We start from the raw sequence: 22,845 nt of genomic DNA on the forward strand, positions 1-22,845 counted from the left end.
TGAGCCTCCTTTCAAACTTTAACAAATTTTTTGGCGAAGACATTAAAAACTGTTGTTCTATACTATTCGAGAATGTTGTGCAAATAAATCTCTGACAACCACTAGGAAATCAGGGTTAATAACCCTAATCAAACCAGGTAAGGATAAAAAATATTTTAGAGAATTATGCAAACAGTGCAGTTTTACCAAAGCTGAAAAAATGTGACCGACGTTTCAGTGATTTACCATGACCTACGCTTGCACCATCTTCAGGCTCAAACTCAATATTGCATGTTGTTAACTGTATTTAATAATTACATTATTTTCTTATTAGTAAATCCTGGCCTCCCTATTGAAATTTCAGTGTCTTGCCCTTGGGCACTTCAACATGTAGGAATTGATTGATAAAATATTATATGCATAAAGGATAACAATGAATATGACTTTGCTCATGTAGGACCAACTAGAGAACACCGATCGTGTCAGTTCACTGAAAATACAGTAAAAGTACAGAGCTGGTGTTGTGTACTATGTCACTGCTACTTATTTATGTATTTCTTTTCAAGTCACATTACCGTAGAAGAAAAAGTTAAACAGTTTATTAAGTGAACAGAAATGGTGCTGGCAATTTGTTTCCCCTAGTTCATTTTTTAAATTGAAATACCTTTTTTTAAATGCAGCTTTTTTCCAGTTCCAGTTTGCACGAGACTTCCTGGCTGAGAGACAAACAGGATTTGAAACAGGCCCTGATGTCTTGGTGTTTCTTTGGCTGAATGAGCAAAGGATGTGTGCGTGGAGAGTGGATGAGCAGTAAAACAATCCTAAAACACTGACGTTGCTTTTAATGATGGGAGTTGAGTATAACAAAGCAACAGCAGGTATCATCATTCAGTCATTCCCACATAAAATCCCTGATGAAACAACAATGCATTTTAGAGCTTATTATTACAAGGCATGCTTCAAGAGCACAGAGGATGACCAAGAAGGATTTGATAATTCAATAATCAATTTTTGTCTTTCGCAAATTGTTTTAAAAATAAAGAAAATTATATTGTTGCAACCAAAAGGAAACAATTACTTAGAAGTTAAAAACACCAGTTTTTAACCTGTCATAGAAAAACAAACAAACAAAACAAACAAAAACAATATATTGTGTTCCCAGTACTGCAGTGGTGAAATTACAGTACTTCTGCCAAATTTTCTGAACATGCAGGTCCAGCGGAGGTCAATGTTATTCTAAAAAGCATTCAAAGTAAAAATGTTTCCACAATAATAAGCTTTAGGTAAATCAGTGTCGCACATACACCGATCAGCCATAACATTGATTCCACCTGATGGTTTTAATATAAAAATATTGTTTTTAGAAAAATATTATGAACTAATAAATGCTGATGTATTATTATGGGTTAACCACCCACCGGCTTTACCAACACTGATCTTTGACCCTAACGTACACGTTTTACAATAATTACCATAATCAGTATGGTTTAAAATAATTTTTTTCTTTTTTGTGTACTTGAACACTGGGTATTCTGTTACTGATTTTTTTTTTATTACTGTATATTTTATAATTACTGTATATATTCCTAGCGCTCAACTTTTTCAACATTTTATGTTAAAGCCATATTTCAAAATGGATCAAATTCATTATTTTCCTCAAAATTCTACAAACAATACCCCATAACGACAACGTAAAAGAAGTATTGACGGCCTTTGCCATGACAGTCAAAATTGTCCATCCTGTTTCAAATGATCATTCTTGTGATGTTTCTACAACTTGACTCCACCTGTGGGAAATTCAGTTGATTGGACATGATTTGGAAAAGCACACACCTGTCTATATAAGGTCCCACAGTTTACAGTGCATGTCAGAGCACAAACAAAGCCTGGAATTCTAAGGAATTGTCTGTAGACCTCAGAGAAACAATTGTATGAAGGCACAGATCTGGGGTAGTGTACAGAACAATTTTTGCGGGATTGAATGTCCCAATGAGCACAGTGGCCTCCATTATCCATAAAAGTCAGAAGTTTGGAACCACCGGGACTCTTCCTAGAGTGGGCCTGTGGGCCAAACTGAGTAATCGAGAGAGAAAGGCTTTAGTCAGGGAGGTTACCAAGAAAATGATGATCACTCTGAAAGAGCTCCAGCCTTTCTCTGTGGAGGGAGGAAGAACAACCGCAGCACTCCACCAATCAGGTCTGTATGGTAGAGTGGCCAGACAGAAACCACTCCTCAGTTAAGGGCACACAACCTGCCTGAAGGACTCTCAGACCATGAGAAACAAAATTCTCTGCTTTGATGAAACGAATATTAATAATTTTTGGCCTAAATGCCAAGTGTCATGTCTGGAGGAAACCAGGCACGACCCACCACCTGGCCAATACCATCCCTACAGTAAAGCATGGTGGTGGCAGCATCATGCTGTGGGGAAGTTTTTCAGCGGCAGGAACTGGGAGAATAGTCAGGATTAAGGGAAAGATGAATGCTTCAATGTACAGACTTGAACCTGATCGAACATCTCTGAGATCTGAAAATGGCTGTGCACCGATGCTCCCCATCCGTCCTGATGGAGAAGTACTGCAAAGAACGGGAGACACTGCCAAAAAATAGGTGCCAAGCATGTAGCTCAAAAAGACTTAAGGCTGTAATTGGTAATTGGCTAAAGGTGCGTCAACAAAGTGTTAAGCAAATACTTGTACATGATATTTCTTTGGTTTTCTATTTTTAATACATTTGCAAAGGTTTCAAACAAACTTCTTTCACATTGTCATTATGGGGTATGGTTTGAGGAAAATAATGAATTAATCCATTTTGAAATAAACCTGTAATGTAACAAAATGTGGAGAAAGTAAAGCACTGGGAATACTTTCTGGATTCACTGTATTTCTACCACTTCTGAGCAAAGTGCATCACATTTTGCTGTGTAGCTGCAGACTGCTTAGTGTGGCCATGCTGGCCCTTGTCCTCCATGAGATTTTTAAGACCACCAGTGGTAATGTTGTGGCTGATCGAAGTTTGTGATCATGGTGATTTATTTTAGGTTAGTTGACCTCCTGAACTCATAAAAGAGGCTGTCAACCAATGACTGGATCAGTTTGAATGATGATGTAATATACCATTAAATATACCAATCAAACGCTTAAAAACACATGCACATAGCCAACAGTTCAACAGACTGTATTCCTGCACTTACTGGACTATCTGTGCCTATATTCAGTCACTACCATTATTTGTTTTCTATACTTGGAAATTTGTAGTAATAATGCACTTAGTGTGAGGGACTGTTCAATCTAAGCATAAAAGGCCTTTCTGCTGACTGTTCCTAAAGCTCAGACAGAACTGTACAGCTTTGGATAATCTGAGAAGCTTGCAGTAGAACTAATTCTCAAAATCCTCAAACAACTGTATACTGTAACCTACCCACCTTTTGAGAACTGTTACCCCCTCACCAAATACTGGGATTCTTGATCTCAGTGGACATAATACTAAATAGGAAAAAGCTAACCAGTAATAGACCAGTGATTGACAGCCAGAGCACTATGCACAGGAGACTGTGCATAGTTCTTCAACAGTGTTTCGACAGTAGATGGAGAAAGCAAGTGCTGACTAACCAGTAGGAGAAAAGTTAGCAAATTACACTATTACACTTCCATACAATCATACCAAATGTCTGTGCAAAATGAAAACAAATTGAATTTGTAAAGTCTCTACCTCATCCAAACTATTGTTTATTATAGCTGTATAATGCACACACATCAGCATTCTGCTACTAGATATATAAAATGGCAAAAACCACTCCAGGCTAGATTTGTGACATTTCTTTAAATTACTTTTCCCTCTAAATTTTGGTTTTGTAAACAGAAACATCCAAATAACTTCTAACAACCTATAGAATAAAAAGCATTAGTGAACTGCAGTGTTTCTTACCACAAGGCCAAAGCAAACAAAAACTTAACATGGCCACTTAGTTGAAACAAATGACTATGAATGGATAAATTCAAGTGAGTGTGCGTGTGTATGTGGACAAGACCCACTACGCTCACAAATCACTACTGCTTTATCTTTACAGTTGTTCATGTAAATGTTTCATTATTTTTACTTCCTTGTCTTTACATTCCTTCCTCGTTCAGTTAGTGTAGTAATTCATCAGTTAAATAAATAAATAAATACATGAATGAACATAATAAACTAAATGAAATACATTCAAGTACATCAGTTGCTCAAGAAAAGAATGCAAGCAGGTTTTGGTTTTAAAGCTTGCACCGCTCTACTTTCTGGTTGTTGGCTGACTGGTTTGTGGGCTTCAGTACGTGCACAGCATATAGTCAGTCATCACATGCACCTCAACCATCTCTGCCACGTTACCTGCACAAAAGCACAAACTGGCTCGAATTTCTTTTGCTATCAAGTGAGCCATCATGGAGCTCCCAGGTAATCTCGCCTCTTTAACTGTTCATTCTGAACCCAGTGACATCTGTGGGCTCAGTGGTAACCATATTTTTCTGATCTTAAAACACACAGGCAGCTTTTAACACTTCAGAGCGTATGGTCCACTCATAGTGCTGTGAGGGTGCGGAATAGCTGAGTGAGGCAAAAGACAGAAGCTGTGAGTGCGGTGCACTGCTTGGCCAGGAGCTTGGTGCTCAGATCCTGGCAGCTGCGCTTGCTGCTGGCTCGCTCTGCTGCCAGAGAGAAATCCCTGAATGAACGGGCCACATCTGCCAGACCTGCAACTGCCTCTGCGTTTCTTCGGTCACACCTGTCGCAACCAGAGAACCAAAGGCATATGCCAGCCAACTCCACCAGGGTACGGAAACTATCTGCCAGGGAGTGAAGCATTTCCTCAGGGCTCTGTCCAGTCCCCACCACCTTCTGGCAGCCTGTCATCAGGCGCCGTGCCTCTATCTGGAGCACTCGCTTGTTCTCTGTAAAGTGAGCAGGACAGGTGTCCCTTGGGTGACGTCCGCCGTGATATGCAGCAGAACGGTCAGGTCCGTTAATTTCCAGAATCGAAAGGAGCTGGTCCACATCTACACGAAGTACTTGGAAACCTGTTGGCGGTTCTGGGTACTGCTGCTGACCTAGTCGACTGATGGTGTCCTTGTGTGTTTGAGACAGTAAACAGTCTGAGGCATCGGACAGTGGCGAGAGAAGAGGGCTGAGCTCAGAGGTAGAAGATGAAAAAAGTATAGAGTGTGGGAAGGAAGGAGAGTGGGTAGTGGAGGTGCAGAGAAAGGAAGGAACAGGCGGCGAGGTCATGTGAGGGAGACCTGTTCCAGAAGTCTGAGTTACACCGCCACTCTGTGTACGACAAGAAAACTCATAGATTGTCAGCTCATCGTCAAAGCTAACCCCTCTGCTAAAGCAGTTAGTATAGACTGCTGGGCAACCACAAGCATCAAGTGGTACTTGAACACCCTCTATAACAGACTCACATCCAGATGCCAATACAGAACTGCAGCCAAACTCAGACTTTAAGGGTGGGGTAGTCCTAACATCGGCAGCAGTATTTGTCTGGGATGGATCACAAATGGTAAACACCCTGCAGCCTGAAGAAAGGGTTTTTGGCGAGTCTGAAATGTGCTCTGAGGATCTACAAAGACCCAACAAAGGCCTGTCGCTGCTGATCTGTCCTACTCTCTGTGACTGAAGTTGGGGTCCATTTAGATTCTGAGTGGTCACCACTATCGGTGTGGGAGTGGAAGGTGACTGGCTGCTCATATTATAGCCTGGAATATCTTCACCTGGGGTTGCGACCCTCTTTGATTCTGGAGCATCTTTTATGGGCCCAGGAGAGTCCATCTTCAGGCCCAAAGTATCTCTTTGGAGATTGTTTAGTATAGAGGTTGGAGGCTCGGTTATTGGTCCTGGTGTGTTGTTGACAGGTCCACTCAAGTATTGAAATTGATTTTGCTGTTTAGGTTTAGGTACGGTCAGTATCGGCAATGAAGAGTGAAACTCCTCAATTTCTGACACTAATAGAAAACTCTTTGCTGAGGTCGTCTCCACAGAAATCTCCCCATCCACCTCAGACCCTGTAACTGTTGTATCAGAGTCATCTGACTCCACTGATTCGGCAGCTGTGCCCATTTCAAAATCTACAGTTTGTGTGACATCGTGAACATCTGTAACTTTGATGGTGATATCAACATCCCTGCTACTGTGCTCAGAGGTACCCTGGGCTACATTAAGCACAACAGCTTGGTTGGGGGTTTCCTGGCAGCGTGACAAATACAGGGGCAAGTTTTGAATCTTCTCCCTAATTGTTGAGGCGGATAATCGACCCATGATGCTAGGGGAACAAGGCTGGAAGAGGAAATGAGTTGGAGAGGGGGGATATGTGGAGAGGTCTCGTAAAGCTTTTGCTGAGCTAGGACCAGTGCAGCTGTCCTTCGCTTCAACGCGTGACATCGAAGAATCATCTTTGGGTTTTTCTCCATTTTGATTTGATCTAGAAACATTTTCAAGTGTAACCTCACTTTGCAATCTAGCACCTGAATTAAATGCTGGGGATGTGACACTCGCTGCAGTTCCCAGCTTTGCTGTGATTGAGTTTATAGCATGGGTATAATTACAATTAACAGAATGAATTCTTGGATAAACTTCAGTATTGGTTGCAGACTTAATAATCATTTGTGAGTCATCTTTGCCTTCTGTTTCTGGCTTTGAAGCCAAAATCCAATCATCTTTCTTGTCACTTGAACTAGAATTTAAAGAATTACTCCCCTCATCATCCTCAAAAACATTGTCTGAATTAGTGCTGTCAGTAACTTCATCACTAACAGTCATAGTAGAACTACCAACACAGATTGCTTCTTCATCATCAACACTGGCTGGGACTTCTAAATGGAATTGTGCTTTGTTGGTGTGATTTTGTTTATCAGAATTAGATAGAGACCTTCTAGTTGAGATTCCGGTGTTCACGCTGCTTTCTTCCTTCCTCTCCAAACAGTCACTTTGTGATTTTAGAGGAACTGCCATTGGAGGCAGAGGGGATGGAGGTGGAGCGAGCGGTGGTGAGAATGAGTTTGACATGTCCCGCAAACCTTCAAGCATTTGTTCTTCTGCATACAAGTTTTTTGCTTGGTCAACTGGATACAATTCCAAAAGGCTGCTGCTACATTTTTTAATTAAATTAATCATCAAACAGGCAGTAGGCAGTGTGCCTGCTTCTGGCTTCTGTTCAGCACCAATGAGTGATTTCTTTGTACTGCCCTCTCTCATCTCTTCTGTCGTCTCCTCTTGTGTGTCTCCTCCTTTACCTTCTTCATTAGCACCATCTGGGATAAACATGTGACTAGTAAAGGGCCCAGACAAATCTGTTATAACCTCTTTCTCTTTCTGTTCATTCTGCTTACCCATCTCCTCCTCTTGTCTGTCAGCACTCTCTTTCCCATCTGGCCCTACCCGGCAGCGAATAATGGTGATAGCAGGAGGGGGAGCTTTCACCAAATCTGTGACCGATTTAGATTCCATTGTGTCAGGTTCCATCTCCATTTCTTGCTTCTTGGTTCGGGAGGAAGCTTGTAGGTCTCGCATTTGCTCATGAGACCCCAAACATGAAGGGGAGCCCAGTCCATGAGAGAGGGATTTTGACAGGATGGGTTTAGACTCAAGCTGAGCTGGTTCCCCTTCAGAGTGCGTAAGAGAGGAGACAGTAGGGCTGAGATTCTGGGTTTGTGCTGAGGGCTCTGGATCTAGAATTAGCATATGGGCATCAATGGTTTGTGCCAAAAAGTTTTTATGAAGGTTATTGTAAAGCAGGTCCTGCTTTGATTCTACATCTGGTTCTGGATATGACACCATAGATGTGTAATCTGTTTCCATGAAGGAACGTCGCTTACGAGATCTTTTTCTAAGCTGGAACAATGTTTCTCTGCCTCCTCCTTCTGCTTCTCTTTGTCTTTGGTCATCTGCTTTTCCGTCTTTGTCTCCACCTGTGATAGAAACTCTGATGTCACTTAGGCTGAGTGCGCTGAGGAAATCCAGTTTCATTTCAGTACAAACATCTACAAGAAAATAATAACTTTTATCAGAGTTGACATGTTTAAATATGTTCAAATTTCTCTGTTAATGAAAAGTAATATATGTTTCATTCCCAACCTCTTCCTTCTATTGTTTGTCGTTAATCATTAATAGTTCTTTTAGAATATCTCTATTATGCTATTATACAGATTGTTCAAGAAGTAACATATAAAACCCAATGATAAAATATTGCCCCAAACTTCGTTGAACAAAAATAATTATGTGCTCTGTCCTAATTAATAATCTGTTTACTGCTTTTTCCTCTGGCAGCTGTAGTAGGTTATGGAAATACAATATCAGTTATAAGGAATCAGATCTCAAACAAGGAACCTTAACAAAATTAGGGCGGGTCTGGTGCATTGATAATTTAATGAAAATTTGATCAAAGGTGAAAATTGTAATATTTTGTTTTGTGGCTGTCACATAGTTTATATATCGATCAAATTTGTGCAGATTTTCAGATTTAAAGTCTAACACCATGTTTGTATTGTTTTATATTTCTCCTTTTTTTGTTAATATTAATAGATTTACTTTTATAGTGTAGGAAAGTCTACGAAAATAGTTATATTAATATATAGAGATGGGGACTGTTTAGGAAACTTTTATTGTACCCATGTTGTGAATACAGAAATACTAATAATACTGTGGTGATTGAAAGTACAAGCACAAAAAACAAAGTAAAGTTCTTATACAAAATTCTTATACTTTTCCCCACTGGACTAATGAAAAGGTTGTAATATTTACAGTGTAATGAAGGGGACATGGTTACACTGAACTTTATAAGCTGAATTCTCATTGTAAATAAACCACATCTGACATCACTGTTAGCTGTAGTCAGAAGTGTGGTTACTTCTTTAATGGCACATATTTAGAACTGCTTTGTAATGCAATGATTTTTCTCCTCAGCCACTAGATGGCAGCAAAAGCAGAATTCACAGCCTGTGTTTTTATCTGAAGGCCTAAAAATGGCAAATGATCAGCCAAACAATGAAAACAAATCACCTCTTGGAATGGCTCCTGAGGCTGGGTCTTCAGGTGAGGTGAAGCGATCTCTGGCATCAAAGAACTCTTCATCAGAGCTGCTATCTCCAAAGCCAGGTGGTGGCTGGAGGATGGGGTTTGGGTCCAGATCTTCTAGTTTATCATCTTCTTCCACTTCCTTCCCATCTTTACCCTCATCAGGATGCAGTGGTCGGGGAAGGCTGCGAGTGCTGTCAGGGGTGATGTTGGAGCACAGGTTGTAGTAGCAGCGTGCATCACTTTGGTCGAAGTTAAACACAAATTCTTTGTAGGAGGAGGGGGAGGAAGGGGATAATGGATGTTCTTTAAAACCACCATCACCACTTACAATTCTACCATCACGTGCTTTTCTCCCAGACCCATCCATTTGTTTCAACATCTTTCTCCTCCTCCTCCGCAGCTGTTCTTCCTCATCCTCCTCTTCCTCACTGGCCTCAGGTGGGCTAGGCAGGAAATCTACAAGGCGGGAGAGGTCAGCAAAACAGAGGGAGCTGTCATCAGGACAGGCTTTATCTGAACATTTCTGGACACAATAGATGCTCCGAGATTTGGGGACAGTTGCTAGGAGTTGAGGATCTGTTCCATTGTCTGATCTTTTGTAGCCCCCTCCTCCACTGTCGGGATGTGTTAAGTGGATGACGGGATGGGAATGAGCTGGTGGAGGTCCAAGGAGGTGAGGCTGAATGTCCCTTTGAGGATATGGGTGAAGCTGAATGGGAGAGTGGGTTTGCAGGTGGGTTTGAGAGAGAGATATGGGTTGGATAGAGGAAGAACATGACAGTAAATCATCCTCCTCCATAGCATCAAGAGAGTCACTGGAGGGGCTGGAGAGGACACGAGAGTCAGTATGACATGAATCCGATGCTTCTGATACAGTCGGCTTTTCCTCTGCTGCTTGCCTGTCTTGTCTAATACTAGTCCTTTCTTGACGAACAGAACCCCCTTGTTCCCTGGAGTCCATTATCTTGATCTGTATTTGTCCACCATCTTGCATTCTCGCTGTCTCCTCCTTGTTCTCTGCATCTTTATTCTTACCCTCTTTATTTATACCAGTGTCAGTGTCCTTTTCTTCTCTTTTATCCTCACAAGGAATTTTTTCCTTTTCTTTGCCATCTTTGCTTCTCTTTCGTTCTCTGTCCTTTCTTTTTCTTCCCTCTGAATCAGATGAGGATCTGACTGGAAGGCAGTGCCTCTCATGGTGAGACACCATGGTGACCAGTGGTTCCATGTCCAGATCTGAGGAGCTGTCTGAGTCGCTGCCACACCGGGACACATAACCTGTCGACATAAAAAAAAAATAAAAAAGTAAAAATGACTAGAATTTTAAACCCACTGCTGTACAGTGTACAGTGGGTTACTGTACAAGTGCGTTTTCTTTGTACCTTCCTCAGCAGAAATTCTGTGCTTTTTGGAGTCATCTGTCCAGGGAAAAACGTTGAGGCTGGGATCAACAAAAACTCGACAGTATCCCGCTATCAGACAGGACATATCTTTGGCGGCCACTGATTCCAATAGTAATGTGATTGGCTTGATAGGAAAAGAAGAGATCAGATGGAACAAGGAAAGAGAGGGGTCTTGTTTCAGCAGTGAAAGCATACGTTGTATACAGTATAATAGGGTCCCAATACTGATAAAAAAGCAACCCTTAACATGTTGAAGTCTGCACTCTATATACATATTTAATAAACATAAAAAACACAATCATGGGTCATGTTATGTTGACTGCAAATTATCAGAACTTTTTAATATTTTTAGACAGCTGTTGATTTTGTTTGGTTCCAGACAACCAAAGAGGGAAAATGTCAAACTTTAAAGTTTGACATTTTAACACATTTTAAAGTTTTTGACAATCATAATACCACAGTGTTAAAGTGTTTGTAATGCTGATTCAGTTACTTTCAAGAGCTTTATAACTAGGTGTTCTGTATTTTGGTTACTTCCTTTATGTTAGATGTGTGTGTGTGTGTAGTCCTGGTCTTACCTTAATGTCCTGCAGGTATATTTTGACCAGGCTGACTTTCTCGGATTCTGGCAGCAGCTCGATGCGTGTGATGCTGGTGAACTCCGTGAGGGTGGACAGGATGCTCAGTTTGTAGTTGACTACCTGGCTCACTCCATAGCCTGCCCCGACCAACAGGGTCACTGATGACTCCCTGTCCTGCAGCTGAGGATGGGTGAGCAGAGGAAGGGTTGGAGCAGAGAGGAGATGAAGAGAGGCGTACAGAAGGGAGGCCAAAATGTTCAACCAAATGTCAAGAGAAAGACCGATTCAGGCACAACATAGGTAAAAAACCCTACCATCATGGTGGCACTGAAGGACTTCCCACCAAATGATTTGAGGTCGCTCAGCTCCTCCAGGTAGTTAATCCGTGCCTGATCGACTGACAGGCCCTTCTGCCTGGGATCATGCTGTGATTGGCTCTTCTTCATGTGGTAACTGATGGCCTTCCTCAGATCCTTCTCTCGCATATTCCTTAACAAGGTGGATGACACAAAATTCTCTATTCCCCACATCTTCCTGAAGCAGACAAAGACACAAATTTAGTAGGTCTGCTTGTTATGCATCAGTACAGAGAATGTCCTGAGTGTGTCAGAGATGTAAATGTGATTTCATGACAGTGCATGCATGTGTGTGTGTACATAAAGAACAAAAAGAACAGAAACTTCCAAAACAAAAATTATTTCTCATTAGAGACAGTAAAATAAATTCAAAATTTTGCAGTTTATTACTGTTGCCCAACTTGTGTGACAGTGAGAATGGAACCTCTCACTGGCTTCTGTGTACAATCTATTGCATGCATGTGTATTTACAAGAAAAAGCAGTTGCCTATTGCTTCTACTATATATTGGGAAAGTGTTTTATGGTTGCAGTAAGATTACCTAATAGACCTTATTCCTTTAACTCCCTAGTAAATTGTTAGATCTGGAATATGTAATTGTTGGTAAGCCTCAGTTTGGTTGGACCTTCATAGATTGTCAATACTTTGATACCACCAGAGCTAAAAAGGTCTTTTTTGGAATATAAATATGGATGATGACATTGCTAAAACTGTTTTCTTTCTGTTTCTTTTCTACATTTCAGGCAGAGTCACCTTCATGTTACCAGTGACCTGTATACAAAATAACAAAAATACACAGTAAAGTTATTGGCGAATTACAGTTTCTTTATGTTCTCCCAGCATAAAAACCCACTTTACACTAAGGTATTGCTAGTGCTAGATTAAGGTATTACAATATTATTTACAATGACTATGTATGTCTTACGTGATTGTCTTCAGGTTGGTCTTTGGTGACTGTCCACAACTTGCCAACCTCTCCTGGATGTGCAGGGCAGCAAGTCGCAGGGCAGTGTTACACCTCATCTCTACAGCAAAGCGCTCCTGCAGCACATCATTTACTCCCTAACATGAATATAAGTTTGGTTAAGAACTTGGTAATGGATTACTTGGATTACTAATTTATAAGTAGAATAAGTACTAAGTAAAATAAGTAAAAAAAAATAATAATGTAATACACCTGTCAGTAAGCAGTGGAGGATTCATTTAAGTCAGTGACTCACTAGTGACATGTCAGCTGAGCAGTGGTGGAGGAAGTACTCAAAAACTGTACTTAAGTAAAAGTAGAAATAAACAATAATGTACTCTAGTTAAAGTAGCCGCTGAAATATCAACTTAAGAAAAATAAGTACACAATTTATATTTTACTTAAGTATTAAAGTATTAAAGCTGCTTCATGTTTTGGTGGACATTACCTAATTAATGGTAACAAACGTAAACGACAGCTTATAGCTGATTAACTATATGATCCGATACTTTTCTCAGTTTTATTTCTAAACTACTCATGTCGAGTGAGAGGAAGAAGGAGGCAACACCAAGTTCAAGTTCCGGAAGCCAAAAAGTAAAATTACTGCATATCAGCTCACTTTGAGTATTGCTGATATGTCAAATAAGTCTTTTAAATAAGACCATGGGAGGAGAAACAGACACTATGTTTGTCTCTCTAGTGATTTGTTTTCACAAAGAAAATGGAAAAAGTGTTTTATTATGAAATGTGTAAAGTGACGTGATTGTAATGTGTAACTATTTGCTTTTATATGTAGTGTAGTAAAAGTGAAATTAACCATAATTACATATACTTAAGTACAGATACGTGAAAAATTTACTTAAGTAAGTGGGGTTTGTTTTTGCACAATTAGTCTGATAATTCACATAGAGAAGATATGCTTTATCTGTAGCGATAAACAAACAAGTTTTAGTGAAGATGAAGTTTTGGAAATGAGGAAAAATAAGTTTCCCTTCTACTGTCACTCACTCTACAGAATCTGAGCAGGTAAAACGTATTTAGAAATTTATAATAATGTAATGAAAGGTGATAGGTGAAATGAAAATTGGTAAAATCTTAAACTAAAGACTAGTAGAGTAGTAGTATCTACTGTACCTGCAGGTAAAGATACTCAAAGGCTGTAGGATCCTCAAGGAGCAGAGTTTGGAGGCTTTTGGGCATGAAACAAACACGGAAGAGACACCTGTAGTCATGGGCCTCTTTCTTCTGTACCACCTGGAGATTCGCACATGCATATAACTGAATACTGGTAAAATCCCTCAAGTAATCTCAGATATAACCCATTTTTCAAATGCAGCTGTGGTTTGAAGTCTATTTGTGAGGAGAATGTGAAATTTCTATATGGTGTGCGTGTGTGTGTTTGCACTGAAAATACCTGTTGTATCCTTTCTTCATCATGTAACAGCAATAGTTTGCTGATGCTGTGCTGCTGCTCCAGGATCAGGGAGAAGTGTTCAATACGGCTCAAAGAAAGCTTTTCTTTCACAGTCATCACAATGTCCTGATATGCAAAAAAAAAAACATTTTATAACATCAGAAAGTGCAAGTTTGACGCTACATCACATGAATTCCCCTTCAACTTCTGGCTCCCGACTCTTACTGTCAAAATGTTTAGATCAACAAACAGGGGGACATGAAAAGTAGCTTCAGTTTTTTATTAGTTTTGAAAAGTAGAAATTGTTTCCATTTCAGAAGCATCGAAACTGTCTGTTGGTAAAGATTCTCAGTCATCCAGGTTTGGTTATCCAAAGTTTGAATCATGTCAACTGGACTTCTTTCGTCTTGGTTAGAAACATTTTCCTACTTATCCAAGCAGCTGAAGACTGACTGGAGGCTGAAGAAGAAGTTCTTCTGTGTTTTTGTTTAACTAATATTAAAATCATTTTATCAATGCTTTTATCATTATATGACACTAGCTGCAATAGCGTATTTAGCATAACAGTTATGACCACTTTGGTTAGGAAAAGCTATCCATCACCCCTATGGTATTGATAATCTATAAATGAAAAGACAACACCAATACAAAATAGCTGGAAGAACCCTTTAGTTTTTGGCCTGTACTGTTTTACAAATTACTTGATATTTGTCTTTCTTGATACCAGTCACGGTGTAGTAAAAAATGAATATTTGAATGAGGACATATGAAACAGATCATCCTAACTTATACTGAGCACATATTCTGTATTACATGTAACAGACTTAAAAATATATATAATATATATATATATATAAAAGGGCAAAAATAAAAACATTCTAATAATCAGTCAGATTGCCTTGCACACTTTTTGCCCTGCATTGGTTTTGAGAGCTAATAAAACTGCTGGTTCGTCCTCTGTGAATCAAATGTCTCCCATGTAATGTCCGACTCCCGTCAGGAGATGGAGCTTGATGTAATTTTTTAGACAACACAGGCTGGTAAAATAGGATGGCTGTCCCTCCAAAGAGTCCTCTTAGCAGAATCCAATGTTTGAATTGGTGACATGATGTAGTGCCTAAAAATATAAATAATATGTTAGCAGTGAGTTGCGTTAACGTTAGAAATGTTAGTAAACTTGTCACTTTAACTTTAGTTACTCAAAGCAACACAAATAACACCACAGGCCTGATTTGGTAACTTTAATAAATATTAGCAAAAAGCTAAAACAGAAAAGCCATAATAGTAGTAAATTGTACTTACATGATGCTTGTTTGCAGGGTTTAGTTGCTTAATTTTGCTTGGTATCCTGAAGTTCGTTTTTAGCATTCCCTTCAATATGAGGCTCAAAACCTTTATACTCCCCCCCCCCCACAGCAAAAGAAGCAGCTGGAAAAGGTAACGGTTAATTCGTTGCAGCAGAGTGATTACTGTTTTGTTTCCATCGGTGCACAGATACACAGAGACACTGTTCCCCAAGTGCGGCGGTTCATCTCCAGGAAAAACTTGTTGTAGTCTGTGAGCCCACGGCAATTTGCCAGGACAGCGGAAAATGACGTAAAACATCATTTTGCGCTGTCCTGGCGGACAGGTGCAGGGGAATGAATGGAGAGTTCTCTGTATAGAAATCATGGAGGGATCTGAATGTCTCTTCATTCATAAATACTATCTGACTTATTTTTGGTCAACCCCCATTGAAAATTGGTGCAGTTTCCCTTTAAGCTACAGTAGGAATGTATGTTAGTATGGTGGACTGCATTTCATTTTACCTTTACTGTGGTGCTGGGTTCAAATTTGAAGGCCTTGGTCTGCCCATTCTCCAAATAAACCTTTAGAACATTCGGCAGGAAGAGCAGTGAGTTGCCCTGCAAACCACAGGTTTCAGGTGAAAATGTGAGAATTACACACAAGCAGAGAATAGGTAACAAAATGATAAGGCATATGATAGATACGGCATATGGTAAAATATTTGAAGCCTGACATGCAGCATTCTTTACATCATATCCTCCTTATAGCCTGTTTCTTTCTGGCAGGCAGTTGGTGACTCATCTTTCCCTGCCTTTCTCTTTTCATATGATTGTTTAAAGTGGGTTTTTTTGTATTGACATTGTACTGTAATGCAACATTGATGTTTGTGTGCTCTAAAGTTCAAATGAAGTGCTTTCAAATTTTAGACAACCCCTCCCTTGTCATGCTCTCATCTTCCATTTCTCTGTTTTTTTTAACGATGGCTAATACAACCTACCCATCCACACATCTTGTGCTCTCACTCTCTCTCTTTATGTCTACTGTATATCCTTTGCTCTCTCTCTCTGTAATCTGGTGCTTATTGTCCTGTAATCACAGGCATTAGGACTGGAGTATGAGGCAGATATCGATCTGTGTTTTCTCTGTGATTAGCAATGGCCACTCCAGCCTCTGTGGTTTTCATTATCCAGCTAATTTCACATCCGCTGGCAGGATAGTGGATAGAGCCATGATCGTTACGAAACAGGCTTATACAAGATAAACTGCATACACTACGGAATAACACTGACCAATTATAAACCACCTCTCTGATTCACATTAAAAGTAAACTTAGGGATAGAAATTCCCATTTCCGTTTTTTTGTGGTATGACAAAATGTAAAAGTAACTAACAACAACAACAACAATTTAAATGTAAAATGCAAATATTTATTTGGTTGACCTCCTGTCCACACAATAATTTACTCATCCTCTTAATTTTCAAGGTTTTGATTTATGAATCAAACCTCTGCCTTTTTGATCAGATCTTGATTAATTCAAATCCTAATAAAATGGCAGAGAAAAAGTAAACAAAGGTGTTTGTGGAGTTATTTACCATCTGAATGTATTGTTAGCTTTAATAAGCAAATATATACTTTAAACAAATGATATACTTTTGACACTACACAGTAGACTGGTGTTCATTCATTGTTACTGAGCTGAATTACTGGACAACTTAAATGTGTTGACACCTATTTACAGTAATAAATGTTTCATGATTTTGAATGACTTTTCAAAACCTGACCTTCCCTTTACATAAAAACCCTCGTCTCGATGGACTCTAACACAATAAATATTCTTTCATCTGAGGCGCACATCATGGCGATAAATTACAATTAAGCACTTTCTGAGCATAACCTCTTTTGTGGCTCTTCATAATGAACATAAGTTCATTGCAATAGTTGAGCATTACAAAGGATTTTTAGCATTAAGAAAATACAGAAGAACAGTACGTCGTCACACTCACCTGAGAGTGTCCATTGACTTCCACCTCCTCAGCAAAGTGAACTTTCACAGGGTTGGACCTGAGCTTGGCCCTTTTCTCTGGTGTGATGAATGATGACTTTGGGCCCTGGAACGTGTACAAGTCAGTAAAAATAATAACATAAAAATGTCATATTTGTATTTTCTTTTTTTTTTTATCAGCACTTATAGTAATGCAAATATATATTCAGTAGGTGAGGTGGTACATATGAAGAGACAGTCATTGTTTCTAAAAACTAAGTTGAAAACATGAAAGTTGTTTTAGAATGAAAATTTACCATAACATAGATTTTAGTTTTAGCTATTCCTTATCTTATGGTACAAATATATCTACATTATCTTAATGCACTATATTTGCGTTAAGGTTTATTGTTTAATTAAAGGAAGTTTAGGTTAGCCAATATGAAAATAACCTGTGTGCTTACTGGAGTGTGGATAGCTGCCATTAATTGGTTCCACTTCCTGTTCATTTATTTTGTAGGGATTCCCCCACTTCCTGTTCCCAGTTGATTCTACCAGCTTTACCACATATCATATTACATGTCATTCTTATTGACCCCTTATCCCCTGCCCATTTAGACTCAGCTCTCCCCTCAGTTCCCTGTCAGATGTTCGTGTTTTCTCCTTGATGGAACACTCCGCCTTCAGGTTTGACTGTTGTGTTATCTGGACTACTGACTCTTGTATCAGGACTCTGTTGCCTCTTTACCTTTTGATCTGAGGTTTATTAGTCGTGTTCCTCATCTAGTTCTGTTTTAGGCACAGTTAATTTGTTAATATTAGCCATTCTAGATCTGTCTTGGATATCCACACTCATGGTTATTTTTCATATCTGTTCCTTACCTGTTCTGTTTAGCACCAACGTTTAACTTACTGATTTAAAGTTCTCTTATTTTTACCACATTCCCTCTCACGGTGCTAACTCTGAGGTCCATTCTCATACACAATCCCTGACAATAGCATCAAATATTGCAGGGGGGCAGAAAGTCAACTGATTATGATATGTGCATCAATACTATCTCATTGTTTGTACAACACAATCTAAATCCATATGGACAATTTGCAGTACTATTAATGGATTTATTTTTAGGAGATGTCCATTATCCATTTATGTTTACCTTAAATAAAGGCCACTTGGGAAAAAATATAGGCACATTATTGCCCTTATACCTCACTTCCAGCTGAAGCTAACAAACTGAAGCACCTGAACAGACTGTGAAACGGTCTTCCTGCTCATATGTCTCTCTGATTATATATATATATATATATATATATATATATATATATATATATATATATATATATATATATATATATATATATATATATATATATATATATATATATATATATATATATATAAAATAATCACTTAATCTCTTAACCATATCTACACCTGACAGATTAATTTTTTTGTGGGAACTGCTACTAATCCCTAAAGCTGTATAATGATTTTTTACCGAAGCTGTGATGTACGAATCAGATGCTAAAGGCGCCTTCATCAGCACAACTGCTGAGAAGCAGCCATTTATTTACTAATCTACTTCCCTTAGTGCCAACACATCTCAACTTCATGGATAAAGATTGAGGTGAATGAGACACACACACACACACACAGTATAGATTAAACAGTGCAAGAAGTATCAGGGGTGTGACATATTGTCACTGTTAACAGTGATGTAGTGGTGGGGCCTTGGTGACAGGATTGTTGTTAGTGATGCCCTCTCCCTAGGCCTCATTGCCATGCTGATTAATGGGTTTGTATTTTAAAATCAGCATTTTAAAATCCTGTGTGTATGCAGGCACAATGCACGTGTATTATGTGGTCATTTTATATGTTCATATACTACAGAGGCTTCTGTGTGTTTTTGTATGTGTGTCTAAAGTGCTGCTGGAAGAGATCCAACCATTATACAGCTAAGTGTCCATCAGTGTAACTTTGTAAGTGTGTGTGTGTGTGTGTGTGCGCATTACATACAATAGACTCACCAGCATTAATCTAAGAACCGTCATTGTCAACGTATCCTTACACTCCCTGAAAAAATAAAAAAATGAAAATGATGTGCATAACTTCATTTTAGACACTATCCGGTCGTGCATCTACCAATGATGATGTATGTGTGTGCATGTGGGCAGCTCTTTGTGCAGACCTGATTATTTCAGCAGCTTGCTCTGGGGTCAGGTCATCGACAGAGACATTATTGATCTTCACAAGCTGGTCGCCAGGGACGAGCAGACCATCTGCAGGACCACCTGCAAACACAAAATGCCCTTGTGTTGTCATGCCTGAGAGTGTTCAATGGGCCTGTATTCATACTCCAACCAGGGCTGATGACAGGCAGTAGCTTGTATACTAGTCATCACCCTTTCATCTCAGACTGATGAATAATTTTTTGCACTGCTCTCCAAAGCAAGGCCTGAAATGTGATCATTGAAGAGTCAATGTATACAGTATAGCTTACATCTCTGTACCTTATCAAGAATGTCTACAGTCTCCCTGAATCCATGCCATTCATTGTGTTATATAAGAACTGACCTGAGTGGTGTCTTGGGCAATGGTTTTGTGTGTGTTTATTTTAGGAAACCAACTGCAAAATACCAATGTTTTAATTTGTTTTGAACTATTTCACTAAACACTGCATTTCCCATCTGTGCTCGAAATGACATAACTTTTATTTTGGAATACAACAGTATTTTCATTATTAGACAGATTAGATTTCTTGTCTTAATATGCCTCGGTGATTAGTTTCTTTCTCTGCTTGGAGTAATATCCCTTTAATGAAGCATAACTAAAACACATGCTGTGATAATCAACTTGAAACACACCAAAAATAAAATAATTTGACAACTTGGTGAAAATAAAAATGTACAGATGTAATGGGGCTGAAATTGCCCTAATGATAATTTTCCTGTAGCTTACATGTTTGTTGTGCATAAAAAAACATTTAGCTTAAAAAGTCTTCCATAGACACAGAACAGTAACTTTAATAATTAATAAAATATGTTAACACTGTTGTACCATATGTAATTGTGCATTGCCCTCCCTCACAAATATTGCAGAATTATGAATTTGTATAAGGGAAAGGAATTGCATGTTTGTCAGAGAAGAAGAGTATCTGAAAGCCATGATGTTAGGCAAAAAAGACCCACCACAGACTGGCTGCACTAAGGTTACATGTGGATATCAGGAGCCAAAGCCTAGCTCCAGTTTAAAGCTGTCATGAACAGCAGTGCACTACATCAATGATGTCCACTGAATTCAATTACTATGTCCGAATCACATCTACATAAAACCAAACCGTTACTTAGCTGAATTACTGCACAAAACAAATTAAATTAAATAAAAAACATTTTGTGCAGCACCTCACCTGGAATTTTGCACCTAGGGGAGTGCCTGTGTTGAAAGATCCTTACAAGTACATCACCATGTTAAATCCTACTAAAATAATTCTGGATCTTTAAACATATAAATATAGTTAATTTTTGAAGCTGAACTACTCAAACATTGACTAATACAACCTTACCACAGTGGTCCTCAAAGTGTGGGGCACGCCCCACTAGTGGCGAATAAACACATGATAGGTGGGGTGCTGAACAGAAGGAACTGTGTCTTGTTTTCAGCCAATCTTCATTAATGCTATGCTTTATTAACAATAAAGTTCATGTACTCAAAACAAAATGACCTCACACAAACAAAGGGGTCATACATGTAAATTAAAACAACATCAGTTAGGGGACCAGAAGGGAAAAATGGAACCAGTCCCAAAGTAGCAATTAATTGTCGGCGTGTTAATTGCAACAGAACAATATAAACATTTTCACACAGAGAGGCAGCAGTGTAGGTAGCGGGCATAACATCAATGGATAGATTTGTGACATGGACCACAAAAAAATCCAAAACAAAAAACTGACATTTCAGTTCCAGCAGACAAACAAAAGACAGGCAGTCACTAATCAACCAAAAAACGAGCTGAAAAGAAAATATGATGAGACCTATCTTGCTCTTGGATTCACCGTGGGGATGGTGGGGGCAGAGTAGAGACCCATGTGTATTTTGTGTCTTGCATGGTAAAATCTGCATAAGTGAACAGTAAAGCACAAATGGCCTCATTTAAAGTTGCATACAAAATTGTCCAGTGCAAAAAACCGCCCCCCAAAAAACACACAATTGCTAGCAGCTCATTCTACCCGCTGCTATAGACATGATGTCAGTTATGCTGCATGAGGAAAGTGAAAAATTGAAAGCTATCCCCCTGTAAAATGACAGTTGCAAAATGTATTTACAACTCATCGAAAGGCTCAAAGATACACGTTTTGCATTACAAGTGGACGAGGCTACTGACAGCAATAATGTCTGTTCATTTCATACTTCTCTTTTGTAAATTCTAAATCACTGAGCTCTGATTTGCTGTTTTGCAAGTACGCTCAAACCAGAGCCACAGGTGATGTGGCAACCCCTCAAGTCAACCCCTCAAAGCACGACTGTTCTCTGCACTTTGTGAGGAGATGGGAGCTGACCATTCAGCTGTGCTTCACAGCGAGTCAAGGTGGCTCTCTCAAGGCAAGTGTTGTCACAAGTCTTTGAGCCCAGAGCGGAAATTTGCATCTTTGTGGAGGAGGAGCGCAAGGATGAGGCTGCAATGATGAACAATTTCTGGCTTAAAACTGGCTTATCTCAGCGATGTATTTGGAAACATCATTTAATTAAATATTCAGCTTCAAGGCAAAGACAAGCACCTAACTCACCTGGCAGACAAGATCACTGCTTTCACAAGAAAACTCAAAATGTGGGGCAGGCACCTCGATCAAGAAAAATACCGATGTCTTGAGAATTTGAGTGAACTTGTTGAAACCAGTGTTTCTGGATCCACCATGTATGAACATGATTGCATGTATGAAGCGGCACATTTCTTCCACGAGAGGATTATTTCAAAACTGCTTCCCAAACAACATGAATGGGTTTTGGATCCATTCACTGCAGCAGCACCTGTCAATTTCAGTTTTGCTGAAGAGGACCAATCCATCGAGATGCCCTCTGACTCCCCCCCGAGGCTGAGGTTTACAGCTCAGACACTGAGTGAATTCTGGCTCGGAGTGGAGAAAGAGCATCCACTCATTGGGCAGAGGGCTGTGAGCATTCTTCTTCCCTTCGCCACATCTTATCTCTGTGAGATGGGCCTTTCAGCGGTTGCTTCACTGAAAAACTACAAATCTCAGCTCAACATTGAGCATGACTTGAGAGTGGCAGTATCAATCATGCATCCCCATTTTGAAAAGATGTGCAATGCAAAACAGGCTCATTGCAGCCACTAATGCAGTGATGAGACTCACATATTGTCTACTTCTTCTTGTTCTTGACTTGTTAATTGTTCTTGCCAAATGCATTTGCTCTTTTTTTGCCTGTTCGTAACCATATTGATGGAGGAGAGGTGGGGCTTTAACCCGCCACCCTCCAAAAATGACGGGAATGACACAAAAGGTTTGAGAACCACTGCCTTACCATGGCCATATGTACATACGTAGCCTTAATAAAACATAAGCCAACGCTCCAAGTAAAATCATTCTGATACAAGTTATATCATAATGTTTCAAACTAAACAAATAAGACATATTGTTGACACTGATAAGTCTGAAAATGCTTTTTAATAAAAGATTCGTATTGCACTTTCAAGATGTTGCAGCACATGCCAGAGACAGGGAGAGGAAAATTTGAGCCAAGGAAAAGTGGGCCCACTGGAGACATGAGTAACAGTGTGTGTGCATTTGTGTGTGTGTGTTTGTGTAGGGCAAGCTGA

At 39.4% G+C, this 22,845-nt stretch overlaps 1 protein-coding gene across 3 annotated transcripts in view; it reads right to left on the bottom strand.

Annotated features, from left to right (window-relative positions):
* Positions 1–637: 637 nt before the first annotated feature.
* The window catches only part of LOC137124307 (uncharacterized), a 40,078-nt gene continuing 17,870 nt past the window's right edge, over positions 638–22,845 (bottom strand). For 2 of the 3 annotated variants that reach the window (XM_067499163.1, XM_067499162.1), the window contains 12 exons: positions 19,201–19,303; positions 19,040–19,085; positions 17,034–17,138; positions 15,551–15,646; positions 13,743–13,868; positions 13,463–13,582; positions 12,290–12,426; positions 11,324–11,543; positions 11,007–11,189; positions 10,408–10,552; positions 9,008–10,303; positions 638–7,989 (listed from right to left, as the gene is read on the bottom strand). In XM_067499163.1, coding sequence (XP_067355264.1) covers positions 4,535–7,989; positions 9,008–10,303; positions 10,408–10,552; positions 11,007–11,189; positions 11,324–11,543; positions 12,290–12,426; positions 13,463–13,582; positions 13,743–13,868; positions 15,551–15,646; positions 17,034–17,138; positions 19,040–19,085; positions 19,201–19,303 — 6,032 coding nt within the window. In that variant the 3' untranslated portion in view covers positions 638–4,534. The remainder of the gene's footprint in view (positions 7,990–9,007; positions 10,304–10,407; positions 10,553–11,006; positions 11,190–11,323; positions 11,544–12,289; positions 12,427–13,462; positions 13,583–13,742; positions 13,869–15,550; positions 15,647–17,033; positions 17,139–19,039; positions 19,086–19,200; positions 19,304–22,845) is intronic. The other variant, XM_067499164.1, reaches the window with a different exon arrangement.

The sequence above is a fragment of the Channa argus genome, chromosome 3 (assembly GCF_033026475.1).
Source record: "Channa argus isolate prfri chromosome 3, Channa argus male v1.0, whole genome shotgun sequence".
NCBI lineage: Eukaryota > Metazoa > Chordata > Actinopteri > Anabantiformes > Channidae > Channa > Channa argus.